General features: G+C 40.8%; 1 protein-coding gene across 1 annotated transcript in view; it reads left to right on the forward strand.

The window, feature by feature from the left end:
• Nucleotides 1–21,439, forward strand: part of NDUFA12 (NADH:ubiquinone oxidoreductase subunit A12) — a 42,473-nt gene that overhangs the window by 14,628 nt on the left and 6,406 nt on the right. Inside the window, exons 3-4 of the mRNA XM_038408462.2 lie at nucleotides 6,078–6,160; nucleotides 8,675–8,762. Coding sequence (XP_038264390.1) covers nucleotides 6,078–6,160; nucleotides 8,675–8,762 — 171 coding nt within the window. The remainder of the gene's footprint in view (nucleotides 1–6,077; nucleotides 6,161–8,674; nucleotides 8,763–21,439) is intronic.

Raw genomic sequence — 21,439 nt, forward strand, 5'->3', positions numbered from 1 at the left:
AGGACAAATTTCCAAAGGCAAAATAAAATCTGTGCTGTTTCCCCTGCTTTCCTTCACTGTTTGCAGCAGGGCAGATCAGTGCAGAAAAGATTAGGACATAGACGTGCTGATTCCTCTAGATGTGCATACGCACACCACCACAAAGAGAAGCCTTCCTCCTTCAGGGAGGAAGGTTAGCAGTCGTAATTAAATCAGAGAATCAAATAGTAAAATATTTTTTAAGAAAAAAACAAACCTGCCGATAGATTCTTTCAGGCAGGAGTTGTCTCTGGAAGCCATGAAATAACATGCCTAATGGCTTCTCTGTGTCAGGACATAGGATATGAGGTGGTGAATGGCAGCTCTCAGGACAAGAAAAAAATATGAGGGGAAAGCAGAAATTGTATTTATGCCTTTCTGGCTCTGGTCTCAGGCCTGATTAACCTGCCATTTGATCTTGATGCCTCTGTGTCACAGAGGAGGTCTGCTATTGCAAGATTAGTCCTCCAACAAGTTTAAAATGTATATTTGGAGGAAGTTGTTCTTACATAACCTAAAAGAGAAGTCAACAAATAACTTATTCTACTGGCTGGTGCAAAGTCCATAGTTACTTAACATATATAACTAGTAAAATAATAGTTTTGATGCCCCTGCGAAGGCTTTATTGTTGGTGTATAAGAATACCCAAACAGGTCAAATCTCTGTAATATAATGCTCTCATCATGTTAAAGAAAAAGATTTTGTACAAATCCCAGCACTGAATACTTCAAGTCATCAACCTTACCAAAACCCCACTAAATCATAGAGCATGACTTTAGAACCTCATTCTTCTTCTTGCATCACTACCCAGAAGGAACCTCTGCATGAGGTGGTGGTACACTTCCTATCCTTTAGAGTAGGCCTTCTAATGGCCACTATCTCCAGTCAGACACGTTGTTGTTGGTTTTTTAATTTGAAGTTGGGAGCTTTTTCTGATGAGACCGAATATTGTATTTTTAATTCAAGTAGTTATTACACCTTAGTAACTAGGAGAAGATAAATATATTTATATATAATTTTGGATATCCACATTTTAAGGTGTCTTCGTACCCTTGGAGACATGTTGCTATAAAAATACTATTGAAATTGATCTATGGACCTCAGCATAAACAATAGGAAACTTTAATCCGTGCTTACCTTAAATTTCCTTTCTTTGAGTAATAAGATTCACAGATCAAACCAACTTGGAGACAAATGGATCATCAGAACAGAGATGGAAATTGACATCCGAAGACCTGGGTTTGTTGACAGGTGGAATTTACCATCCCCTGAAGTAGAAGAAATTTTTTTTCCCCCTCAAAGTATATTTAACACAATTTTTAATTGGGGAAAGTAGATTTGAATTATTCTGATTGTGAAAATTATCTCAACTGGAGGAAACTTCAGAGGCAGGGCATTCCCCTGTGCTAATAACTGACGGGTCTGCTTCTGCCACCAAGCTGCAAACAGGCTGAAGAACTGATTGTAACAAATTTGTGGATATTATTACTTCAAGAAAGGAATCTTTCATGTAAGCATAGATACATTTTCCTATTTTGTATGTGTATTAAAAAAGCTATTTTTTTTCCATCCTAATCCTGGGCTCTTCATAGGAAGCATAACCTTAAATTTAAAGTACTAATTGATAGAGTAGGGGCGGGCAAACTTTTTGGCCTGAGGACTGCATTGGGTTTCCGAAATTGTATGGAGGGCTGGTTAGGGGAGGCTGTGTCTCCCCAAACAGCCAGGCATGGCCTGGCCCCCGCCCCCGATATGACCATCCCTGCTCCTCGCCCCCTGACGGCCCCCTCTGGACTCCTGCCCCATTCAACCCCCCTGTTCCCTGACTGCCCCCCTGGGACTCCTGCTCCATCCACCCCTCCTGCTCCCTGTCCCCTGACTGCCTCCCGCTGCCCCCTCCAACCGCCTGCTCTCCTACCTGACTGCCCCCCTGGAACCCCTGCCCCCATTCAATCCCCCTGTTCCCCGCCCTCTGACCACCCCCCAAACTCCCCTACCCTCTATCCAACCCCCCTTCCTCCTTACCACGCTGCTTGGAGCATCGGTGACTGGCAGCGCAGCTGCACCAGGACAGGCAGTCGTGCTGCGCAGCACAGAGCACCGGGTCAGGCTGGGCACTGCACCTGTGCTGCCCCAGGAGCTCGCAGCCGGTGGTGCAGTGAGCTACGGCTGTGTGGGGAGGGGCCAGGGGCTAGTCTCCTGGGCCAGGAGCTCAGGGTCCGGGCAGGAGGGTCCTGCAGGCTGGATGTGGCCTGCGGGCCGTAGTTTGCCCACCTCTGTGATAGAGGCAGGCATTTAAATAGGTATTTTTAGTTTGGTAAATTTGGTTCAGTTGTCTTGTATATAGAAGGTGGCATTCTTTGAACAGATATAGGAAACATTTAATTGCATAAAACTAACACTGAGTTTAGCAAACAACCCCCAACTGTTGGATGTTGTTTCAACATAGACCTTGTGCTATAGAAAAATCCATTTGCCGTTTAGGGTCCTATTGCTGACATTCTTACAGCATATTTTTATCCATCTGGTCTAAATATTAGATAGCTAAATCAAAGGTGTAAATCTAGAAGATTGAAAACAAAAATTGTATCATGACATTTTTCTCTTCTATGAACAAAAGACTGAACTTTGTCAGGTGAAATATTTCTAAAGATTTTTGAGGCAATTCAATACCAATTAAAAGAACGAAGCTGCTTCAGCATATATCCCGTGTGTCTGATTCTTGGTGATACCTCATTAGTGTGTGGTGCTTTACAGCCTATAAACATAAACGCTTTCTTGTGTAATTCTATTTAGCAGCATTCAAAGAAAAGGGGAAACTAAAAATGTTCAGTTTAAGGGGAGTGGTACGTCGTCACTGCACGTGGGAAAACACATCATGGTATACATCTATTAAACATGGAGTTTTTGTTCCTTCTGGCTATGCCTGATCTGTTGAACTCTAAATGCCATTTTAGATATTGTCTCACTGCAATTTTAAGTTTTTGATGATATTGCATGTAATGAGTTTACTATTTTTAACCCAAAATTACTCCTTTCCACTCAGCAGTTAGTTGTATATTTCTATACTCTACCTGCTGATTTAAAAAAAAAAAAAACGACAAAAAAAACCACTCTCACCAGGCTCCCGAGTCTTACTGTTCTGCTAAATAAAATGCAGGAAGTTCCCTAAAGTGATACCATCCGTTTAAAAGCACACTTCAGTCTGAAATTTTATTTCCTTTTGTTTACAAGTATCGCCTAAAACAGCTATAACAGAAAGCTTGTTTGTGAGTAAACTCTCAGATAGCACTGTACTAAGCTCAACACAGTTTCTTTGAATTTGCTAATTTAATCTGGTTAATTTTTAACCTACTATATCAATCCTTCCATACTCCTTCAGTGTCAGCAACTACAACACAAAGCAAACTGACTGCATTCCACAACTCTTTGAGAACAAAGTTTCGTATAAATCAAAACATTGCATATATATAAATAGATGCTCTAAAAATCTTAAAATTAAAACTAGGTCCCTTGAAATGTCACAATATTAAATTGAAACTCTAACAGTGGATCTCCCTAATGGCAACTCCTGGCGGTCCTAGTCATGAATTGTATTAAACCTTTGGGATCCTTTTTTCACTGACTCTGCCATACATTTTCTCACTTCCTGGACAACACAGACTTCCAAGTATGTCAGATAGTAACTATTGCCCTCTTGAAATGGGCAAGAAAATTTTAGACACAAAAATGAAATTGTCCCTTTAACCTGGGTTTAAAGTTTTTAAGGACCCAATTCTACCCTCTCAGTTGAAGACAAGGCTGAATAGGCTTGCGGCAATTGCAACAAAAGTTAGTAATTGTAGCCTAGACTAATCCCAGATGTAATTCCAGGTAAATCAATTCATTTTTATGTGTATGGAAAAAAAATGTCAGTGAACCTGTTCTGAAGGCTTTCTTGTGTTAAAGGGATGAAGTTTTTCACCAAAGTTATGGAAAAGGTGATAGTCACCATGTTTTCACATGTTCTGGAACAATACTGTAAATGTGAAGATGGGACAAAATCCAATAACTAAACCATTTAACAGCAGTTAGGTGTACCTAATTCTGACAGTCATTGTCAGCAACAGTGCATTTTCCTACTGTGAATGGTTCCATAGAGGCTAAGATTGTTTTCAAGGCAGCACAGTGAAACAGTGACAGGACAAGAGTTTAGGATTTTTAGCTCCCAGGTCTATTCTTGGTCCACTAGAACTCACTGTTTCCATGATGGAACACATCGAGTTATAGTTTGCTACTAGTCATTCTTAATATGATACATAATTCTCTGTTTTAACACATAACCAAATAAACAATTAAAAGTAGATGCACTTTCCTAAAACCAGGTCATATCATTTAACTATAGAATATAAATCACTTGGAAGCCAACTACTTGCCATTGAAGTTTATATCAATACCTTTAACTTTTCCCCCACCATTTTACATTTCACTATATATTACCATGTAATTAAAGACTATACATAGACCTACAGCACAGACTTCTTGAGGTACCAGACTAACTGATAACAGCAGTCAGGTTGTCTTCCTCTATGTGGGGAAGACAGTAGGGCGAGTTGAAGCAGACATTTTTCCAGTGGATTTCACAGCTATTTGCTGGCAGCAGAAAATTTTTAAATCTTGGGGTCTATTCCACGTTCTAAGGGGAGTGGTCCCTAGTGGTTACAGACATACTTGGACACCACCTACATCCCCCGCACACAGACACTTCTGCTTCTGGTCCCTCCAACCTGTTGTCTTGATACCTCCTTCACCCTTGATAACCCTACACAGGCCTGGTTCTAGTTTCCTCTGTATTCCCGTCAGGCTGTTGCCTCCTCCTTGCTGCCTAGGTACCAGCACTGGGAGCAGTGAGAGCACTGGAGAGCATCTCCTTGTTCTCAGTTTCTGTGCCTGCCACCGTAGTGGCTCCTGGCTGCAGGAAGCATTTACATGGAAAGTTCTGCTCAGCCTTGGACTGAAGCATACTCCAAACAAATGGAATATTTGTAGAATTTAGCTGCCAAAGTCTAGAAAGTCTCTACTGAACATGTGTGAACTTAAGATTTTTTCAGAGGCTTACAACTTAACCAAATTTGAGTGAATATTCACTAGTATGGCAGAAGGCATATCCTTGCTAAATATCAAGTCCCTGCTCCAAAGCATAGAGCTTCTCAATTAAACATCCGAGGTTTTTTTGAAATTGGGAAAATCCTATTTTTCCATAATCATTCTGAGAAATGCCTGAGCTGTTTTTGCTGAATTTTTCAAAAACATTCCGTAAGGCAGACTACCCACTTGGAAAACATCAGCCCAAATGGTTAGTTTGGCAGAGTTTTAAGCCACTGAGAACTGGGTCTTATAATGGAAGATGTCAGGCAGCCATAATTGTAAGTGGTTGTAGTAAAGAGGAAATAATCAGTGAAGGCATGTTCCAACTATTTAACTCATGTTTGTGATTTTTATCTGAACAGTATGCAAGCCCTATATTCAGTTAAGTATTACAATACTGGTAAAATGTACTGTACTTGATGAGATATGAAACCAACGTCTTGGCCAGTTGTGGCTATTAAAGATCCCATGGTATTTTTCATAAGACGTGGGAAATGAAGCCTAATGTCTTAGCTATGTTCAAACTCTGCTACAACCCTTAGAGCTTCAGGTAGATGCAGTATTTTTCATGTCCTCCTAAAATGTTGTGTAGTATTGCTCTTTGCTGTGTAACAGAGGCATTGTGTCAGAGTTGGCTGCACTCTAATGGATGGTAAAGTCCTGCAAAACCTTACTTATGACTCTTCCTGTGGAAGTCAATGGGATTATTCCTATGGTTAAAGACTACTCATGAAATAGACTACAGGCCAGATCCTGCAAACTGTCAGTTTGAGTTGCTGATGTGCTTTGGGATCCTTCAATTTTGAAGGTATTTCACTGTATAAATGTGTTCTAAATTCACCTAATTGTAAACTATTTTTACTGTATTCTAATAAAAGATAACGTTGTTTGTAATTCCTTCCAATTGAAATGACTGTCTTGGGAATTCACAGGGTCAACGATTTGAAGATAGGTGCCCTAGTAGGTGTTGACAAATATGGAAACAAATACTATGAAGACAAAAAGTATTTTTTTGGTAAGTATACTAAACTGAATATCTTAGTAACTTCATATAGATTATCTAGATTCTGCTGGTGAAATGGAAATGAAATACATTTCAAGGTTTCCTTATGCATGATTTGTATGTATTTTTGAGACCACTCCCCCTAATTCCAACACTTCTCCAAGAAGTTGAAGCCGGCATCATAAGGGCAGATTTAAGCTAATTGGAGTGCCTTAACTGTGAGTTTCCATTGTTTTAAAATGATTAGGTTTCTTATTTTAATCTTAACTGTGAACATCATGTCTTTTTAATGGTGTTTTCCCACTAACTACAGCATTCCCTTAAGAATTTTTATCCTTAAGATACTGATGGATATGCTCTCAACTTTGACTTCTCATTAACCTTTTAAAAAAAAATTGGTTTGGGAATATTTTTATTTAAAAATAGTCGTAATTTAGGATTGTGGAAAGATGAAGTTTAGGGAGGCATTCTCCTTTCCTGATTATTTCTCTGAGATCTGCAGAAGGAGACCCAGGTGCCTGTGCACCTCCTAAGATCCCCCTCTAAGAAGGGAAGCCTATCTTTTGGGAACCTTTTGGAGAGGCATAGGAGTTAGGGCTCCGCATAGGTAAGGTACATCAATACCCTGGTGAATCTTAGGAGGTTTGTGGGTGGGAAGATCAAAATCCACCTCTTGCAAGCATCAGTCTCCTAAACACCCAGGAGGTTTATGGAGCCTCCTTGAGTGCAAACACTCCAGTTGTCTTCCCATGTACAGCCTTGGGAGGATCCTCTTCCCCAAAGAAGACAAAATAGGCTTTTTTAGAACTTATCTGTACATTGAGGTTTTTGGGAGTGAAGTGGCTTTTGATGAGCTTCCGAAGGGTTTCAGATGGCTTTCTGGCTTTAAGAGGCCCACAAGAAGGGGGGCAAATGCCTCTGTCATCTTCCCCACAATTCCAACCCATTGCTCTATCGAGAGCCCCGCTAAGCAGTAGCTAGCTTAGTCTTATGATGGTTGGGTTCCCTTTTTGTGTATCGTAGATGTAAAGGAGTATGTGTAGGTTTATCTACAGTAGAGTTCTTGAATTGGTGCCAGTTAGCTTGTTAGCTAATGTGTTTGTAAATGTCAGGACACTTTACAAACACTTGTTCTAAGTGCAAGTGCAGGTGGTTTACTATGGGTGATTGACAATCAATTAATGTGAGTTAAAAACTCTAGTGTAGACAATTAGCAACCCCTCATTTGCTAGCAAAGAGTTGCTATTATCTAGCAGTTGCCGATAAGTGAATGGCCAGTTTGTGGAGCTGCAGCCCCGGAAGAAAGCGCTGGGGAGTGCCTTTGCTGGCTGCAGCCCTGCAAACTTGCCTGCATGAAGGCAGTAGAAGGGAGTAATGCTGCAGCCCAGATGCTGGAGCTTTCTACAGGGAGTGGAGACACTGGGGTCCCACAGAGCTGCACAATACTGCTGCCTGTGCTCTCCAGGATTTGGGGCTTAGCACATCCCTGCGCTTCCTTCTTTGGGTGCAGCCCAGTGAGCACAGGGAGAGTTACCGTGAGACTCCAGCATTTAATAGATTAATATACATCTATATTAATCCCAGAATGTGTGTCCATAATGGTAAATAATCAGTTTATTAGCAAAAATAAGCAAATAATAAACAGAACTGGCACTCACGCTGAAACAATAGGCAGTTAGCAGATTTATGTAGGTTGCTCTCTGGCAGAAGCTACAATCTCTGTGTCACTGAATGTCCAGACTCACTGTGACCTTTGGTTTCTGGCTCTGGTCTAAAGGGGACATATCTATGGCAGCCTCCACTCCTCCATAACTTTGCTTAGGTGTATGTGCTGAAGGTCTTGGCAATGTGGTCACAGGGATCTGAGAGAGACATAAGGGCCCTGGAGCAGCTACTCAGATTTCCGAGCAGCCTATTTAGGGATGGCCTGCTTGCCTCATGTGAGAGTGGCCCTAAAAAGGTGAGGCAAATAAGTTCTTCCTCATTGTTTGTTTAAATCCTGGCTCAGCTGTTTTTATAAACAGAATTGTTTGCCGGAATATTTGGACTTTGAGCCCTGGATTTGACTTCGATCTGAATTCGAATTTGAGGGAAATGGCTGTGCTGAGTAACGAGCTTGCAAGTTTCAGAATTGATATTGCATCTCTTTGGGAAACTTGGCTCTCAGACACAGGCTTTATAAGGGAGAAGGACTATGCTATTTCCTGGCATGGCAAACCTGAAGGCGTAAGGAGAGAGTGTGGTGTAGGTTTTGCTATCAGAAATGAACTTATGTCATTGTGTGAAGGTCCGATTGCAGTGTCCATATGTATCATGACACTTCTTGTTAATCTAGAACTCATCCGTGCATACACCATGCTCTGTAAAGAGCGATGGTACCATTGAGCAAAAATAAAATATTGCCTCTGGTGAATTGGGGTTCTGTCTGTACAACACGCTATTGAACTTTTAACTATAATTATCTTCCATTTTTTATTTTGGGAATAATTATTTTTAGCTAATACAGTGTTGTTTGTAAAATTTAAGGTCGTCATAGATGGGTTGACTATACTACTGAAATGAATGGCAAAAATACATTCTGGGAAGTGGATGGAAGCATGGTGCCACCGGAATGGTAAACCAACTAGTTTAATAATAATAATTTTATGTGTGTTGTATGACTGCATGTTGCAAATTCTTCTACATAAATTCTTAGTTATAAAGCAGATGGAGGTAAATCTGACCTCAAGGCAGCATTGTTTTCCTGGACTCTGCCTTTCTGTGTAGGGTAAAAGTCTTTCTAGCCAGATAACTTTTATTTTTAGTTACAAAAGTCTTAGTTTATGGGTTTGAGAGCACAAAGGGAGTGGCACCTGAGTTTCCAGGGGAATGTTTCTTTAAAAAAAAGTGTCTCCCTTCACGAACTCAGCCATGTCCCCAGTCTTCTCACCCCTCCAGAACTATGGATCCCCAAACGTGCAAGGTTACAGCGCTTACGGGACCAGGGGCACATATGATTACAACTGAAATAACTAGTGATAACTGAAGTGACATAGAAGAGTTGATACTACTATTGGGTGTACTGAGACTCGGGTTAAGGCCCCAGTCCTGCAAGCTGCTCCATAAGGCAGACCCCTGTGCCCACACAGAACTCAATTGAATTTAGGGGGGTCTGCTTAGGTGCAGGAGGCTGCCCATGTGGGAGAGCTTAGAGGTTCAGGGCCCAACTTGTTAAATGCCTCTGGGACATGTAGGATCTTCTGAAAGTCAGAGTGGGCTCTCTCTTACTCTGTAGTGCACTTAACAAAATATGGATCCTATTACTGATTGGGGCCTATAGGCAAATAACTTAAGCTTTAAACTTAATCTCCCCACTCTCCAGGCTTCCATCTTCTTTCATCTCCTATTCAGTCAAAAGCGGAGGAGAATTTATGTATGCATGAAGAGTCCAAACTGATTTTTAAAAAGGTGTGCATATGCTAGTGCTTGAGTCCTTTTAAAAAAAAGTGTCTGAACTCAGGGCAGTGGGAGGCCCCAAGGGGCATTGCGGGAGCTGGGTGAAGACCCAGAGAGCTGGGGGTGATTCTTCTCAGAGCCTGTCCCATCCCCACCTCCTTCCTACCAATGCCTAGCTCCTACTCCCTGCTGGGAACTCTGCTGTCCAGGCATCCCTGCTGCCCAGCTATATCTCTGCCCCAGGCTCATAGTGGCCCTCACTCCCTTGTCTTGTCCTGGCTGCGGCGTCCCTGGTGCCCTCCATTCTCTTGCCACTGAGCATCCCAGCCTAGCTCCAGCACCGTCACCTGATGGCTCAGAGAATGCTCTGCAGCTAGTGAGGCAAAGGAGCTGCCTGGCCCACGACTGGCAAAAGTACCAGTATGCCGTTCTAGCTTCCCCCAAAAATACTAGAACACTGTTCTGGAGTGTTCCAGCATGATTTGAGTTTTGTGTATGTGGTTACCTCCTGAGGAATAGCTGCATTATAAATTTTGTGGGGTGGGGGAAGCTGGATGAAAAACTCATTTCCCTTGTACACAGTGTAGGTTTTTGATTAGGTTTTAGTTGGGTAATTGTATTTTGTGTATATATCAAGTAAAACAGCTTTAAATTTTATTGAAGTAATGGAAAACACAGTTGCACAGCTAAACTGCATAACGTCACTGTTATATTTTTTTTCTATCTTAAAATAAAATTTCAGAAGAGTTAAATGCAAGAACTTACACAGTGCAGTTAAAAGTTTTTCAAATTTGAACAAACACTTTTCCCAACTTTGCAAGTTCAAATAGCAACGTTAATTCAGTCAGTGTGTATGGAGTATTTTAAAATACTAGTAAGAATTTTTTTAAACTGTATACTTAACATATTATGTCCAACGTGTTTTGAGTTTGTTTCTATTGGAACCTTAACACAAGTCTGGAAATACAAATTTGCACAGTATTAATGTAGGGTTTTGCATTTAATACAAATTTAATACAAACCAACATGTCAGGATAGATCATTCAGTCCATAATCTGAGACATTTCTGATCAGCTACATCACAAATGGAAGATAATGTTCTGGGATTTGCAAACATGAGGGCATTTTTTCTGCAAATAGAAGTCTTCTATTTCAAATCCTATAGTTTGGTTTTGAAAAATGGACCAAAAGAAGTTTTTCTGTTAGCACATAAATCAGTTGTTGGCCACTCTTGGTAATCGGTTTAATAAATGCTTTGCTGCCAGTAAAAGTTTTGGAATGTCTCACTTTTGTATTTACTGGTGTGTACTTTTCATTGTTGGGTATACTGATCCTTTTGGTTATGAAGGCAGCTTTGCTGAAGACTCTTTCCCATCTCCCCTCAGAGGAAAACGAAAAAGGATTCTGCATCCCTGCCCTTGCTGGTTAAGGCACTGTGCTACCAGTCATCAGTTCAGTGCCTCTTATTGAGTGCAATGATTACCTTCATTTCTCTCACTTAGGCCACAATTCTGCATCGTGCTTTGTGTAGAATCGGTAAACTGCCCTTGCAGATCACAATGCAGGATCAGGGCTGTAGCTCTCTATTCTTCTACTGGGAAATAATATTCTTCTGAGAACTGTATTTGGGCCAAATCTCTGCATTGCCCGGGAATCCCTATAATCCCCAGGTCTGAACCAGCACTGGACTGAGCAGCCTGGCCTGGACCCAACATTTTACTGCTATTTCTGAACCCGGCATTCACAAAGGCATTCATCTTTACTTTCACCAAATTGACCTTATTGTGAGCCCCTGTGCAATGAAGGGCAAACTGGTATTAACTTTGTTCTCTGTGACCTAAGTAGTGCTTCTGCACCCTGTCACAGTGATATGGGTGAGAACTTGTAAGGAGAATGGGACTGAGAAAATTCATTGCTGAGTTTTCTGGGACTGTTAGTACTGCTCTGTGTTGGACTTCATCTATTTCATTTGCAGCAGAGCAGAATAGATGTCTGCTTCATATGGAGAGAGTCATGAGAACTAAATTGTTTTGAATAAAATATAATCTGTAATGTAGGTTTTCCCCTCTCTAGCAATCTCTCAATATATAATGGTATCACCAGGTAGGCTGATGAAGTGGGTTATAGCCCACAAAAGCTTATGCCCAGATAAATTTGTTAGTCTCTAAGGTGCCACCAGGATTTCTCGTTGTTTTTGCTGATACAGATTAACACGGCTACCCCTCTGAAAGCTGAATAATCTGTTTCCTCTCAAATAGTCAGCTTCCTAACCTATTCATAGTGTGCTCTGCCTGAGAAGAGTCATTGTTGTCCTTACATGACTTTCAGTCTTCTGTTGTTTTTTATTCCTTCAGTACTGTTATTCAATACTAAAATAAGTAACGTACACTGTTACCTCCATACTAAAGAGTACAAAGAACCAATGTTTGTAGTCTAGTCTAAATGAGATGTCTGGATAGAGATTAGTGAAGACACCAAGGTTGCTCTCAACTGGTACCTCTTACGATGATCAGAACTGACATGTTCTTCTTTATGGATTCCTATTAGGCAAACCTGAAAATAAATTTATTCTGGCAGTTGTTTCCAATGGGCATACAAGTATAATGTCTTAGTTGCCTCTGTGATATATGCTCTGAAAGTTCCCATTACAGTTCTATAGCTGTGTAGAACTTGTATTGGTACAGCAGCTTTGAAGTTTTATGCTTGTATTAAATCTGCCCTGAAATGAGGACCTTTTGTGTTGGGGACTAGATTGCACAATGGGTTAGGTCATGAGAAATGAGTTTGGTAGTCTTGCCCCAGTCCCCATTTACGCATGTCACAAAACCACTGCTTAACGAATTAGGCGCAATTGTCTGTCTTTGTTGAAAGAAATGCCTATGAGTGGGTAATTAGAGAATTGCAGACAAGGGCTAAAGTGTAGTGGCAGAGCTGTGTAGACAGTTTTGCTGTGTACATGCTGATGCCAAGCTGGTTTGAAGTCTGCCCCATCTGTTGCTCACTTTCACAAGCACTAACTTCACTCATCATTTTACTGTTTTGGTTTTCTTTTGTAAAAAAATCACTTTCAATTGAGTGCACATTTTGATGTGCTGAACGTTCTGTGGGTTTCTGAATAAAAGTAATAGGAGAAGATACTTTAATGTCTCTTGATCTATACATTCTTTTTTCATTGCATGGGCTGCCTAGTATTATTGCATAGTGTTTTCCTTATCCACAGTCCTAATTGGTATGTACATTTTTTTTGAGGATGTGGAAATCATCTTGCTGAGTTTTAGGCTTTCCATCTACTTCTTCATCCCAGGCCAATGCTTTACTCCTTGACACTCCATTCAGTTTGCCTTTTCATTAGCTGTGATTGCATCTTCTGAAGGTTAAAAAGTTTACATAGTGTATTGCTGCCTTGTGTGGTCTATACATCTCTATTCCTAGATACAAGAAGCATGATTTAAAGATTTCTTGTCCTGGATGGCCAGCTGTATTATTTGAACCTAGCCACTGATGTGGTAGAGCAACATATTTCCTGTTGCTCAGCTACTGTCAGCATATTTAGCTGAAATTTGTATACTCTTTGCCTTTCTTATATATATATATATATATTAATATATATATATATATATATATATATATATATATATATATATATATATATATATATATATGAATATGAACTTTATATTAAAGTATAAACGTCATATATAAATAAATCACTCAAGTAGTGGTAAACATTAAATAAAGGCAATACCCTAGCTCTGTGATATTCTTTATATATATATAAAGAATATCACAGAGCTAGGGTATTGCCTTTATTTAATGTTTACCACTACTTGAGTGATTTATTTATATATGACGTTTATACTTTAATTGTACAAAATATTGTTGCTGTTCATGTATTACAGTATGTATAAACTGTAATTACATCCAAAATAGGGATTCTGATGCTAATATAAATTACCCCCTTGGGATTAATCAAATAAAATTTGACTTTAGAGCTGATAACAGGCACATCTGATTGTCACAGATTTACCAGCAAAGCAAGATATAACCAGCAAATTAAAATAAGCTAAATACATTCCAGAAATGGGCCACTTAAGAAAAATAGGCTAAGGCACATAAATCTGACTCATTTCTAAATGTGATTTAAATTATTTAGTTTAGATGTGTTAGGTTAGAGTTTTTCTTATTTAAATTTACACCTACCCTGTGAGTGTCTGAATGTCAATTGATGTATCTGGCTTATTTTAAAAACTGTATCTAAATATCAGTTGACTGATTGATTTGATTGACTGGACTATAAGGTGGATAGAAAGCTGGCTAGATAGTCGGGCTCAACGGGTAGTGATCAATGGCTCCATGTCTAGTTGGCAGCGGTATCAAGCAGAGTGCCCCAAGGGTCGGTCCTGGGGCCGGTTTGTTCAATATCTTCATTAATGATCTGCAGGATGGTGTGGATTGCACCCTCAGCAAGTTTGCAGATGACACTAAACTGGGAGGAGAGGTAGATACGCTGGAGGGAAGGGATAGGATACAGAGGGACTAGACAAATTGGAGGATTGGGCCAAAAGAAATCTGATGAGGTTCAACAAGGACAAGTGCAGAGTCCTGCACTTAGGACGAAAGAATCCCATGCACCGCTACAGACTAGGGACGGAATGGCTAGGCAGCAGTTCCGCAGAAAAGGACCTAAGGGTTACAGTGGACGAGAAGCTGGATATGAGTCCACAGTGTGTCCTTGTTGCCAAGAAGGCCAATGGCATTTTGGGATGTATAAGTAGGGGCATAGCGAGCAGATCGAGGGATGTGATCGTTCCCCTCTATTTGACATTGGTGAGGCCTCACCTGGAGTACTGTGTCCAGTTTTGGGCCCCACACTACAAGGAGGATGTGGAAAAATTGGAAAATGTCCAGCGGAGGGCAACAAAAATGATTGGGGACTGGAACACATGACTTATGAGGAGAGGCTGAAGGAACTGGGATTATTAGTCTGCAGAAGAGAAGAATGAGGGGGGATTTGATAGCTGCTTTCAACTACCTGAAAGGGGGTTCCAAAGAAGATGGATCTAGACTGTTCTCAGTGGTAGCAGATGACGGAACTAGGAGTAATGGTCTCAAGTTGCAGTGGGGAAGGTTTAGGTTGGATATTAGGAAAAACTTTTTCACTAGGAGGGAGTGAAGCACTGGGATGCATACCAAGGGAGGTGGTGGAATCTCCTTCCTTAGAAGTTTTTACGGTCAGGCTTGACAAAGCCCTGGCTGGGATGATTTAGATGGGGATTGTCTGCTTTGAGCAGGGGTTGGACTAGATGATCTCCTGAGGTCCCTTCCAACACTGATATTCTATGATTCTATGATTTCTTCACTGAGTTATGGAATTGCTTTCTGCAAATCCCCAGAAGACTTTAAAGCTTGCTGGTTTTTAGCTGCTAAAGGACAGTGCTTCCATTTTAATAGGACATCATTGGCATCCTACCCTTTCTAGTATGCTCTCACTTGCTGCAGCAAAACTCCCTAAATTGAGTAATGCTGTATCAGTTTCAGTGCATTGCTGGCATAATATAATTGGAGTAGAATAAGATTTTGAAAATTTCAAGGGATCTGAATATGGGGAGAGACATGGTGAACCAAGATGGGTATTTTTCTGAATTGTCGTCTATTACTAGAGCAAGGGCTATGAACACACCAAATAGAATGTAAAGAGATGATTGTCATCTTAGTCACTTTGTTCCCCAGCTATTTAAGAGGTAATCTCTGCCAAGTGCTTGAGAAAACAAATACCACTTTAGGCGTAGGGAAATAGGAATGTGATGGTGGTTCGTGGTGTTTGGATGGAATAAGTCAGAAAGTTCAAACAATATTTATTTCTCTTGTGGTGGTTTTGGAGTTGAGACTGAGATGAATGATGGATTCTTATGGACTTTAAAATGGAGTGTCTGAAATTATGGTGGTTGTTTTATGCACCATTTCAGTGAAGGGTGGGTAGGCGAAAGTTATCTATGTAGTTAATGTATGTTACTAACCCTGCACGGTGTCCTACTGTGTTTTCCTGTGCAAACATAGTCTAATATGATTAGGACTTCTTTTGCTGTTTTTGAGATCATAATCTGATTTGTTTCTCCAACTGTTGAGTAGTTTTGCTTAGAAGGAATGATGTGCTAGTCTAAAATTAGAAAGGGTCTCCGCTAAGGCAGAGTTTCCCCATTGTGTTATGCAATAGAACTGTTGTATAGGTGCCAGGTTCCCTCCCCGATTTACTGAAGTTTATCAATTTCAAGATTAATTTTATTTTGGAATCCTACTGGATTTTTGTTGTTTCCTCAGACTGAGTCACTAGTCAGTTGGTAGAAAAATATTTTCTTAGAATACAATAGTTCCATAGATCAAGTTGCACTCTAGTGTTAAGGTAGTATTTATAGGTCATCTAAACCAGCGGTGGACAAGCTAGTCGTCCTGCTATTGCAGAATGTTTGCTTTTACTATATATTTTAGTTCACTCTACAATCTAATATAAAATGTTATAAGCAGTGATGCTCTTATTGTTTCTCTTGGGGAAACAGTTTCCCCAAATCTATAGACTTCCTGCTAGGAAAACGCATATGTGGCATATTTTTTCTCTTGGTACTTTTTCTGATGAGACCCTATGTACCTTAGGCACGAACTTAGTCTGCAGGAAGATTCCTATATTTTGTGGTACTTCAGTGACTCGCCTCATACTTTTGTACCATTTTAGGTACATTTTAAATAAAACTGCAGTTTTTTGTAAGTAAATATGAGAGAGATAAAATCTGTAAAATTCCTTTATTTTGCTGTTCATTTCAGTTTACTAAGTCCCTATAATTTTAAGTATGTCAGTACAAAAGTCTGTGGCAATAGCAGCATTGGGGTTTTTGCAGCTGTACAGGAAAACAAATGGGCCTTTTGGTACCCAGGAATGTGTGGAAGGGAGTTTAGGATTGTGCGATAAGCGTATGCTATCTCTCTATCTAAGGTACTTATGTTGTCCCCAGTACTACAGCGAACCTCCTCATACTCCCTCCCTCGGTGTCCATATCATCCTTTGGTTCACAGACTTCCTCCAGCTCTCCACTCACCCTCTGCATGCACCCAACCCTCCTCAAGGCTGCTCCAACACCCCAAACCCAGGCCTGCTCCACCTCACGGCTTGGTATTTGGATGGGGTTTTGCACATAGGCATGGCGTGCTCCTCACCGGTGTGTAATATCCTCACACACAGCAAACGAGCCTCCACCAAGGACTGTTATAAAGCAAAATGGAAATGATTTACCTCCTGGGCTCACTGCCATCAATACCCCGGACACTATATCCATTCCTATTATACTGGACTATCTCTTCCAACTCAGAATGTCAGGTCTCTCCCACAGCTCCATACCAGTCCACTCGGCAGTGCTCAGTGTTTTCCTCCCCCGCCGCCCAGTAGATGATGCCTCCATCTTCACGCACCCAGCACTGTTGTCGTCGGTTGTTGTCTGTCGTCTTCTTTTTCCTTTATGCCGCATTTCCTGGTGAGGGTACACAGCAAGCAGCGTGGAGAAGAGTAGGGAAGACCAGACCTCCCTTTTTCCTCCACAGCAGGTTCTAGCTGCTCCTTGGGGATTCCCAGGCCAGCTGGAAGATATCATCCCTCCAGTGTATTCCTGGTTGGCTTCGGGGCCTCCTCCCCAGTGGGGACATGCCTAGTAGAGTTCCAAAGGAAGCCTCCCACTGGGCATCCTATCAGGGTGCCTGAACTGCCTCAGCTGGCTCCTCTTGATCTGGAGAAGTAGTGGCTCTACTCTGAGGCTCTCCTGAATAGCCAAGCCCCTCATTCTGTTTTGGAGAGTATGCCCAGCTCCCCTGTGGAGAAACTTCATTTCCGTCACTTGTACCTGCAATCTTGCCTTTTCGGTCATTACCCAAAGTTCATGACCATAGGTGAGGATAGGGAGGTAGATTGACCTGTAAACGGAGAGTTCTGTCTGAGAACTCAGCTCCCACTTCATCACCATGGATCAATACAGCATCCGCATTGCTGCCACCTGCTGCATCAATCTGCTGGTCAGTCTCATGCTTCTGCTTACTATCACTCCTGAGCAAGACCTGTAGATACTTGAACTCTTCCCTAGATACTTAAACTGAATCTCTCCTGAATTAGGGATATGGACCCACTCCTGGAGTCAGGCCTGGGGGTAATGTGTTAGGGGAGTGTCTGGTGGCCAGGCCACCCATATAACCTGGCTAGGCCCAGCGCGAAAAGGTGATGTGGATCTGCTCCATTGGCTGACCTTCCACGAGGTAAAGGGTAAGGATCAGGTGCAATCTCCAGGATGACGGCAGGAGGATGGGACCACAATGGATTGGCCCTCTGCAATGGAAATCCCAAATCCAACCACTATTTGCTTCCTAAAGGGTCTGCTCTACATCTTTCCACCAGTACTCAAAGCTATTCCTTCTTGGGACCTTGATGTAGTTCTTTCTGCCCTCACAAAACCACCTTTTGAACCCCTCAGCGAGACAAGTTAGCGAACTAGCAGCCATGATGGCCGATCTGCCTTACACTATCTTCCGCAAAGACACAGTCCTCCTTGCAATATTCATTCCGAAGGTGGTGTCTGAATTCCACTTCAATCAGTGCATCCACCTCCCAGTCTTCTATCCCAAACCCCATGCCTCCCACAGGCACAAAACATGACACTCTCTTTACTTCTGGTGTGCACTAGCTTTCTAACTCCAACAAACCCATGCCTTTCATGTTTCAACCCAAGCTCATCCATACCTTGATGTCTTACTATCCCATCGCCTTGCAGCGGCTGCAGATGCAGCATAGGCCACTCCGTACTACAGAGTGTACTTTCTCATGAGTCCTAGCACCCAGCTTCACGCTGATCACTGCTCGTTACACCCCACATTTGGAATCCATATAGGGACCATATTCAAAGAAAAAGAGGAGGTACATATCTGTAACTGGAGGTTCTTTGAGATGTGTAGTCCCTATTTGAATTCCAATACCTGCCCTCCATCCCCTGCTCTATTGTGGACTACACTACTTAGCAATAAGAGGGATACTGGAGCGATATCAACCCATACAGCCTCTCATAGCCGCGGCTGCAGACAGAAGGGTGACACACAACGCACGTAGGGGTCAACAGACACTGCTACAAAATTGCTTTGGTGCATGGCACCCATGCGCACCCACGTTTTGGAATCTAAATAGGGACCACACATCTCAAAGACCTCTCCAGTTACCCTCCTCTTTTCCCATTTTCTCTTCATGTTCTCCCCATCCCTTTGGAATAATTCTTCATAATATACACATAGTATGAACCTATCTGTACTCTTGCTCAAACTCCTCAAACTTCTGATGAGGAAAACCCTTATTTCAGAAACATGAGAAATAGCTACTTTTGCTTTAAAACTGTTTGCTGCTGCTGGAGTCTTCCAGAAAATAATGATAAAGCAAGGGATGGGGAAGAGATGTCAAAGAATGAAAAACATTTTTTTCCAGAACAGGAACTGTGGAGTTTCATCCATTCACTAACTCCACAATAAACTATATGTTTTGTGACTGAATCTGACCCTACTGCAGTCTGATTAGCTGCCATGGTTACCACCCCTATTACTGTACGATAGAATAGTAGCTTCCACCAGCGCAACAGAAGTGGAAAGGAAAATGGAAACAAGAGGTGGGGGGAGGGAAGGTAAATGCAGACAGAAGCCATCATCAGTTATCCTAACAGAAATAAGTCATAAGTGGTGTCAATTTCATTTCCTCTCTATTCTCTTCTCCCATAAGTGTGCAAAAATCACGATAATTGGAGAGGTCTTTCTATCCACTTTCACTGTAGTCAAAATTAAATCCCAGATTTGCCCTCCATTATAATAGTTACATTCTATTAATGCATTGTAAAATGATTCACACACTGGCTTTAATAAACACCTGCTGCTCTTTTATCTTAATGCAGAATTGCATTAAATGCTCTACTATTGTTAATTTTATTTAATTTCTTGAGGAAAAATAGCATGGTCTTTGGAACCCCACGCAGTGGTATCTCAGCCTTGCAGTTACAAGTAATATAACTACAATGTTATGTAGTCTTAATACCTGTTTTGACCACTTGTATGTTACATACTTGGCTCTAATCTCTTGTGGCTGTCACTTTGAACTATCCTTATAATTTAATTTTTAAAAATATAAAAATTAAGTGCTACCTGATCTTGGGAACTTGACTGTTTTTAGCTCTTCAAATTTATATCTATTTCTTTTTTATCCTTAATTCATCTAAGCAGAGTTCAGAAGCTTCACTAGCCCTAGGTTGCTCTGCAGTATGCTGCTTCTCTTCTAGTACGTTTCAGGAAACTGTCTCAGCTTTTTAAAAGCTTCTATTTGCCCTCTTGTATCTCCTCCTGCCCATATAACTTGTCAATTTTCTAATGCAGGTTTAAAGTGATTAGTCATTTTTGGGTTCCTTTTATATTGTTTCATATAGAAAAACCCATCAGCAAAGAATTTGCACAGAAATCTGGCTACATCTGAGGTACATTGTCCATTGTAGTTCATAAAGAGCTTTCCTTGAGATTCTGGAAATAAGCGTTATACAGACTTTTCTATTTCAAAAGATTATATATGAGGAGACTGCTGAGGAGAGGTCTTCCCAAAATAACAGGGTGGGTCATTTTCCACTTTTTCCACAGGTTAGCCTAAGGGATACCATTAAAGTAAAAGCCTTGCTTGAGACAACAAAATTAGTCATCTAAACACAAAATAGTGTGTCATTTTGGTCTCGCATGTATAGGTTTCATGACTGGGCTTTCAAAGGAAAGCTGCAGTGATGGTTATAATATCTTTAAACCAAATAAAAATGTACTGAATAAGATACTTGAGTTTTCAAAACAGCTTGTAAAAATAACTGTTTTGTGCTCAGTCCTCTCTAACTGCACAGTGCTGGTGTGTCTCTGAGGACTAATGGTTTTCTTTATACTTTCCAAGAAGAAAGTCCATTATGATTGTGGGTTTTAAATTATTGAACGCAAGTGTTAAATTTGAACTGTAAAAGTTTCATGCTGGATCTTTCCAATGTTTCCAAATATCCAGGTAGCCTAGCAGTGATTTAATTATTTTAAAATATATTTTTAAAAGATTTTACTCCTTGATTTAAAAAAAGAAAAGGAGTACTTGTGGCACTTTGGAGACTAACAAATTTATTTGAGCATAAGCTTTCATGAGCTACAGCTCACTTCATCAGATGCTTGGAACACTGCAGTAAAGTGAAGCTAGGGAATAGGGCAAAACTCGCAGGTTTTCTAGTTTTCTGTGGACTGAGGTAGTTAAGAGACTATTCATGAGTTTATCAGACTATTAAAAAGTATGCATATCACATACCCATACAGATGCAGATGTTAGACATTATGCAACTTTTAAGTGACACTGTCAGCTTGAAATCTAGTCACTTTAAAATGAGCTAAAATAGGTTTCTTGTACTCCACCTGTCCAGGTCTCTCTGCCAATATTTGTGGTTTTACAACCACATTCCAATCACTTTTTTCACCCTGTGGGCTATGCAAAACTCCCACAAAGCCATGCAAGAAAAGGAAACTGACATGCAACAGTGTTAGATACAAAGTAAATAAACTGAAAAATATTTTTTTAATTATATTCTTAGGGTTATTACTCATCACGTAGGTTAAAGTAGTGTGACTTCTACGGTGACTGTACACTTACGATTGTCAGCAGAGCTGAAAAATGAAATACAAAATATTCTGGAAGGTACTGATATTGAGATCTATCAGATGAAAACTTGACAGTTCCTTCCTGTGACATACATTCATGAACTGCCATACCTGTGCACAATTATTTGCTTGTGA

This window comes from Dermochelys coriacea, chromosome 1 (assembly GCF_009764565.3).
Source record: "Dermochelys coriacea isolate rDerCor1 chromosome 1, rDerCor1.pri.v4, whole genome shotgun sequence".
Taxonomy (NCBI): domain Eukaryota; kingdom Metazoa; phylum Chordata; order Testudines; family Dermochelyidae; genus Dermochelys; species Dermochelys coriacea.